The 7,372-nt window shown below is 42.4% G+C and overlaps 1 protein-coding gene across 2 annotated transcripts in view; it reads right to left on the reverse strand.

Moving 5' to 3' along the window:
* Positions 1-2,964: 2,964 nt before the first annotated feature.
* Positions 2,965-7,372, reverse strand: part of LOC139382866 (inward rectifier potassium channel 13-like) — a 5,284-nt gene continuing 876 nt past the window's right edge. The window contains exons 2-4 of one of the 2 annotated variants that reach the window (XM_071127108.1): positions 4,387-4,645; positions 3,789-4,125; positions 2,965-3,539 (exon numbers count right to left, since the gene is read on the reverse strand). In XM_071127108.1, coding sequence (XP_070983209.1) covers positions 2,965-3,539; positions 3,789-4,125; positions 4,387-4,587 — 1,113 coding nt within the window. In that variant the 5' untranslated portion in view covers positions 4,588-4,645. Of the gene's footprint in view, positions 3,540-3,788; positions 4,126-4,386; positions 4,678-7,372 lie in introns of those variants that run through there. The other variant, XM_071127106.1, reaches the window with a different exon arrangement.

A 7,372-nucleotide genomic window follows, 5' to 3' on the forward strand; every position in this document is an offset into this window, starting at 1 on the left:
TCAAGGGGTCTGAATACTTCTCGAATGCACTGTACTAACAGGAGGCAGCATGGTAGCGAGGCTGACTTGGTGTCGTACCGTACACCCCCAGCTGTAATACCACGGTCGTACAGCATTACATTTTGTAGCCAATTGCCATCCACATTCAACATGTATATAATATTGTGTTATTGTGAGAGAACCTGTGAAATGAAGTATGAACAAGTAATGTTTCTCCATTTGAATTGTTCAGAAAATATTATTTTATTTCATGTAATGTACACTGTACAAGCCATTGGAACATGTATTATGTTACAATAAGATTTTATCTCTGAAAATCAGGGCTTCCCATAACATTATTTCCATTTTATTTTTAATCTTTGTGTTTTGCTGTTGACTCATGCATACATGCATGATGTAATAGTGATTTTCGTCTTTACATAAATTCAAAGGGAAAACGTAAAGATGATCTACTGACATCGTTCTCCAAACCTTTAACCTATCACTAAAGTGCTCAATCTAAAGTCATAGCATTTTACATATTGAACATGTGCAATCAATGTATAACAAATTATTACATTTAATCTTTGGCTAATATTTGTTGTAAATAGGCACACTGATTTCAGTGAAGACTTTTTATAAACATTTAAGGCAGTAATCTAATACATTTTCAGTTAAATCAACTGATATTTTCTAATGCATGACTGAAATTTCTGACAGTTCAATATTATATACCTCAGTTTAAAATGATTGAAGACATTGAGTTGTCACCTTTCAAAGTAGGCTCCTCTAGACTACAGAGGCTGCGTTTACACAGACAGTCAAATTCTGATATATATACTGTACCAGTCAAAAGATTGGACACACTTACTCATTCAAGGGTTTGAATTCTACATTGTAGAATAATAGTGAAGACATCAAAACTATGAAATAACACATTTGGAATCATATAGTAACCAAAAAAGTGTTAAACAAATCAAAATACATTTTACATTTGAGATTCTTCAAAGTAGCCTCCCTTTGCCTTGATGACAGCTTTGCACACTCAAATCTAAAATACAATATTTTCACTATTATTTTACAATGTAGAAAATGGTAAAAATAAAGAAATACCATTGAATGTGTAGGTGTGTCCAAACTTGTATGTGTGTCCAAAATATATATATATTTTATCACAAGTTGGGATTTTGTCCAATCAGATAAGCTCTTTTGCCAATAATTGGACAAAATATCAGATTTGGGCTGCCTGTGTAAATGCAGCCAGAGTGTATTCCATAGCAGCACGGTGTTATTGATTGTGGAATATCATCCTTCATGGCAGTGAATGTGCCTGTTGGTTCTAGAGATCACAGGTAACTAGAACATGCTCTACAATTTAGTGATCTTCAATCGACTGGATAAATGCCCTTTGATATGGATGGTTGCTTAACCAGGTAGCAGAGCCATAGAAACCTGTCCCTCCCATTTTGCCCCTAACCCACAATTTTCCGCCCCTATCTCTATCCCTGTGTTACTATACAGTACCAATTAAAAGTTTGGACACACCTACCCATTGAAGGGTTTTTCTTAATTTCTTACACATTTCTACATTATAGAACAATAGGGAAGAACTCAAAACTAGGAAATAACACATATGGATCATGTTGTCACCAAAAAGGTGTTTAAACAAATCAAAATATATTTTATATTTTAAATTATTCAAAGTACCCACCCTTTGCATTGATGACAGCTTTTCACATTCTTGGCATTCTCTCAACCAGCTTCACTTGGAATGCTTTTCAGACTGTCTTGAAGGAGTTCCCATACAGGCTGAGCACTTTGTTGGCTGCTTTTCCTTCAGTCTGCTGTCCAACTCATCCCAAACCATCTCAATTGGGTTGAGGTCGGGTGATTGTGGAAGGCAGGCCATCTGATACACCACTCCATCACTCTCCTTCTTTGTCAAATATCCTTTACACAGGCCAGAGGTGTGTTGGGTCATTGTCCTGTTGAAAAACAAATGATAGTCCCACTAAGCGCAAACCAGATGGGATGGCGTATCGCTGCAGAATGCTGTAGTAGCCATGCTAGTTAAGTGTGCCTTGAATTCAGACACTGTCACCAGCAAAGCACCTCCACACCATCACACCTCACATGCGGAGATCATCCGTTCACCTGCATCTCACAAAGACACGGCGGTTGGAACCAAAAATCAGAAATTTGGACAGATTTCCACCGGTCTAATGTCCATTGATCGTATTTCTTGGCCCAAGCATGTCTCTTCTTATTATTGGTGTCCTTTAGTAGTGGTTTCTTTGCAGCAACTTGACCATGAAGGCCTGATTCACGCAGTCTCCTCTCAACAGTTGATCTGGAGATGTGTCTGTTGCTTGAACTCTGTGAAGCATTTATTTGTGCTGCAATTTCTGAGGCTGTTAACTCTAATGAACGTATTTTCTGCAGCAGAGGTAACTCTGGGTCTTCCTTTCCTGTGGCGGTCCTCATGAGAGCCAGTTTCATCATAGCGCTTGATGGTTTTTGCGACTGCACTTAATGAAACCTTCACAGTTCTTGACATTTTCAGAATTGACTTGTCTTAAAGTAATGATGCACTGTCATTTCTCTTTGCCAAGACTGTTCAACGCTGTCATCAAGGCAAAGGGAGGCTACTTTGAAGAATCTCAAATATAAAATATATTTTGATTTTTTAACACTTTTTTGATTACAACTTGATTCCATATGTGTTATTTCATAGTTTTGATATCTTCACTATTATTCTACAATATAGAAAATAGTACAAATAAAGAAAAACCCTTGAATGAGTAGGTGTGCCCAACCTTTTGACTGGTACTATATATATAGATATTCTAAACCCCGGAACCCACCCATCCCACGTTGCTCTCTGTCCCTTACTCCTCTTACCCATTACCCTCTTCCCCTTCTCCCATACCTCATTCTCCTTTCTTCCTGCCCATCCTTCCCTTCCACCCTCCTCCTTCCCCACCCTTACTCCATCCTGTCACTCCCATCCCCGTTGATTTGCACCACACACTCCTTGTCCAGAGGCTCATTGCAGTGGGCAATGCCAAAGTGCTGACTGCTCACCTGGTACCTGCCTTGCTTGTCCAACCCCACAGCGGGCACAAAGCGCCGCTCAAACTGGATCTCCTGGCGTAGGTAGGACGTCCTCTTCTGGCAGGCATCGCCCGTGCCCTCCTGGGAGGCGGAGAGAAACACCACTAGCTCAAAATGGCTGGCGCTGCCCTCACGCAGGGCCGGGTAAAGGGGGCTGTGGCGGTCCAGGACGTGATAGAAGGTGAGGGGGAAGATGAAGAAGGGGCAGGGGCGTGGGCCCAGCCGGTCCAGCTGGAAGTCCAGGTTGGTCTGGTGCAGTACTTGGTCGTCTCTCTGTTCGTACAGCACGGCACTGACCTCCACGTCCACCAGGGGGCGTCGCAGAAGGTTGGTGGCCCGGAACATGAGGCAGGGCTGGCCCTGGTGCTGACCTACCACCGCCTGGGGGCTGAACTGAATGGCCCCCGCACGCTTCTGGGGACGGGCGATCTTAGCCACAAACGCACCTGAGAGTGGGGAAGGGAGAGAGAGAAAATGTAGATATCAGTAGTTTTCCTCAAAAATATGTATGTTGTGTTGTTTTTTTTATCTCTAGAGACCCAGGTGAGACAAAGATTGAGTATTAACAAGAAATTAAAATAATAGAGTAAGAAAAAAAAATGCAAGATGAAGAACACCAAACAGCTGTACCCTCAGCATTGAAACGGACAACAACAACCTGAGAAAGAGAAGTGCTCCTCTCCATTAGAAAGTACCTGTGATGAAAGCTTCCAGCATGAGCCCCAGCAGCATCTGAACTGCCAGCAGGGCTATAGCACTGGGACAGTCCCCACTGGGGAACATGGTGCCGTACCCTATGGTCAGCTGCGTCTCCAGGGAGAAGGAGAAGGCTGCGGTGAAGCTGGTGATGTATTTGACACACACTACGTGTCCCTCTGGAGGAGCGTCGTGATCCTCCACCGCCAGGTCTCCATTGAGGTGGGCCAGTAGGTACCACAGGCAGGCGAACAGCAGCCAGTGGGCCACAAAGGAGGTGCAGAAGGCCAATAGGACCCAGCGCCAGCGCAGGCACACCACTGCCCCCCACAGGTCCTGCAGGGGAGAGCCAGGGTGTACATACACATTCAATTATTGCTGGTTTCCCAGACAGAGATAAAGCCTGATCCTGGTCTTATAATCAAGTTCAATGGATATTCTCAATTGAGAGTTTAAATTCAAGGCTAGTCTTAATCTATGTCTGCAAAACTGTCCCATAGAGTGTCTGTGTGTAACCTTTTATGTTAAGTTTACTTTTCCGTTTAGTCAGCAGCACCTCTTCAACTATTGTGTGTATGTCAACTCATTTATTTTTACCTGTAGGGCTAGCAGCCAGGCAGAGGCAGATGCCCAGGAGGGCCACAGGCCAGGGGAGGGAGGGGAGGACCGCAGGGCGCAGTGACCGTCCTTGGTCACTAGGCGCTGGCAAGACAGGTAGGACGGGGATGATGTGGACAACAGGAGAGGGGAGGAGGAGACCTTGTTCCCGTCCAGGACATTGGTTGTTTTGGTCGTCATGGTTACAGGGAGGTGAGGGGTCGAGGGCAGGCGAGTGGGCAGGTCAGGATGAAGGTATCTGGAAACAAGGACAATCATGCCAAGAATCATAGAAGACCGTTTATTATAACTTTGTAAACATGGACAACTTTGACTTTACAAATCCACTTTGACATTGTTATGTAGTTAGTTATGTACATAGGGGGACAGACAGAGAGAGACAGAAACTTCCAGAAACGTCTAGAATGTTGTTGCAGGTGATTAGAGATGTGCTCAGTGGGGTATCTGTCAGTGGAACACAGCGACATGCAGAGCAGGAATGTGGTGAGTTTAATCTTGGAGGAACAGACTCAGTAACAATCACTACAGTACCAGACTGGGACTTCTCTCTCCCATCTGTTCTCTAGTCTTGTTCAGCAACATGTTAGAATGCTTTATGGATGATCACTGTGATAAATAACACACACCCTCCTCATGTACTGACTGTAGACTATATGATGGGACGTTTTTACTATGTGATGATGTTTGAGATATATATGAAAATATATGTCATTCTGTGAGATTAAAGATGTTTTTTATGAACCCATGAAGTCTCTTGTTTGCATTGTGTATGTACAGTATTTGCTAGCTGCAAGTGATGAGCTGAGAAAACATTGCACATATATTTTACAAAAAAATATTTTAAGTGCTGTATCTAACTCACATCATGGACCAGAAGCACTTATAGGGAGGGATGCATGGCTAAAAATCGCTCCTGTTTATAACTTTAGCCTGTAAATTGTGCACCATATACTGTCTGTAAGTATACATGGAATATACAGCTAACAAAGTTATTCTGTTGAATCAAACACACTTCAATAAATGTAATTGTCAAAAGCTGTGCAATGTTTGTACAGCTAACGAAGTAGAAAATCAGCTGGGAAATTGTGTTGTTGTTCTTTTCTGTGTATTTGACGCATACAATTACACTCGGTAGTAAAAATGAGCCCTGAGCCTTGACTACACACGAGGGCAGTCACAAAAGTCGTGGGAATCTCACTGGAGTAACTCTACGTTTCTAAGGGGTTTTATTCATCAACATTTTAATTGGGGAATATTGAGGCACTTATGTTGGCTAATTATATTACAGATTCGTTACAGTCAGAACCAGTGGTGGAAAAAGTACCCATTTGTCATACTTGAGTAAAAGTAAAGGTACCTTCATAGAAAAAGACTCAAGTAAAAAGTGAATATCACCCAGTAAAATAATACTTGAGTAAAAGTCTTAAAGTATTTGGTTTTAAATGTATTTAACTATCAAAAGTAAATGTAATTGCTAAAATATAATATTTTCCAATTCCTTATATAAAGCAAAGCAGGGAAAGCCAGGGGCTCCAATCATTTATCAATGAAACGTGTGTTTAGTGAGTCTTCCAGATCAGAGGCAGTAGGGATCACCAGGGATGTTCTCTTAATAAGTGAGTGAATTAGACCATTTTCCTGTCCTGCTAAGCATTCAAAATGTAATGAGTACTTTTGGGTGTCAGGGAAAATGTATGGAGTAAAATGTACATCATTTTCTTTCGGAATGTAGTGAAGTAAAAGTAAAAGTAGTCAAAAATATAAATAGTTATGTACAGATAGGAAAAAAATAACTTAAGTGGTACTTTCAAGTACTTTACACCACTGGTCAGAAATAATCACTGGCACGGGCTAACAAGTCAGGCTGCAGCGGCTTGCTGCTAGCTACCACTTCTGTTCTCTAGGCCAAGCATGGGACTGTTATTACAGAAACAATATAGGGTAATGGGTAAGCATGGCTATGTGTTAGTGCAGTAAGAAGTGCTTCATTGTCCTGAGGTGGGGGGATGCCAGCTTGAGAGAGGCCATCAGAGAGGCCGTCACATGAGGGGCATGCTGCGTGCAGGGGAGGCAAAAACACACACACACAGTGGTTACAAATCGCCAATGTCCCCCACAGTCTGTTGGGCCTGGCGGCCATTTTCTCCTCAGTATGTGTGTGAGATAGTGGCGGCTATTAGCTGATGCTAACAACAGCACTCTTTCTGTGGGCTCTCTCTGTGGATGGATGAGGAGGCTCAGTGGCTGCTGGGATAGTTTGAGGTTGTTGTTTGGGGTTGTTGGTTGGAGATAGCTTGGCTACGTTGCTCCCTAAGCTATAGCTTAGTTTAGCCAACAATGATACAATCATCAGAGGGCCCTCTATCACTGCGAAGTGCGGTGCAGGAGAGTTTGCCATTTTCCAGCGGATACGTTAATTGTAGATAATACATTACCAGCATGTTATTGAGTGTTTGTCTTAGGTGCCAAAGTTTAAGGGGGTATAGGTATATGTAGGAGGAGGCTGTTTTACTTGTCCTCTGATTTATCCCTCCACTAGCCTCCACTGGTGTTGATTACCGCAGCTTACATATGTTAAGGTTTAATATTACAACCTGTCCACCTCTGTTTCATAACCACAGATAAAGCATTTACAGGATTTATCTATAATATAACTGAGTCTATAACTGTTTAGCTCCAGATGGTTAACAGGGTCTCCCCTCTAACGTCCAGCTTTACCCCCATCCCCATAGAGATCCAATGAGTACAAGAGGGGAGAACCTGATAACCACCTGGAGCTAAACAGTTATCGACTCAGTTATATTATAGATACATCCTGTGAATGCTTTCTCTGTGGTTATGAAACAGAGTAAGACAGGTTGTGCAAGTTGATCTCCCTTTGTCCTACTTAGGCCTATATCTAACGTGTTAAAAATGAAAAGAAACACCCATTTTGTTACTTCAAGCTGGAAAAAGTTGACCTGTA

The sequence above is a fragment of the Oncorhynchus clarkii genome, chromosome 24 (assembly GCF_045791955.1).
Source record: "Oncorhynchus clarkii lewisi isolate Uvic-CL-2024 chromosome 24, UVic_Ocla_1.0, whole genome shotgun sequence".
Classification (NCBI taxonomy): Eukaryota; Metazoa; Chordata; class Actinopteri; order Salmoniformes; family Salmonidae; genus Oncorhynchus; species Oncorhynchus clarkii.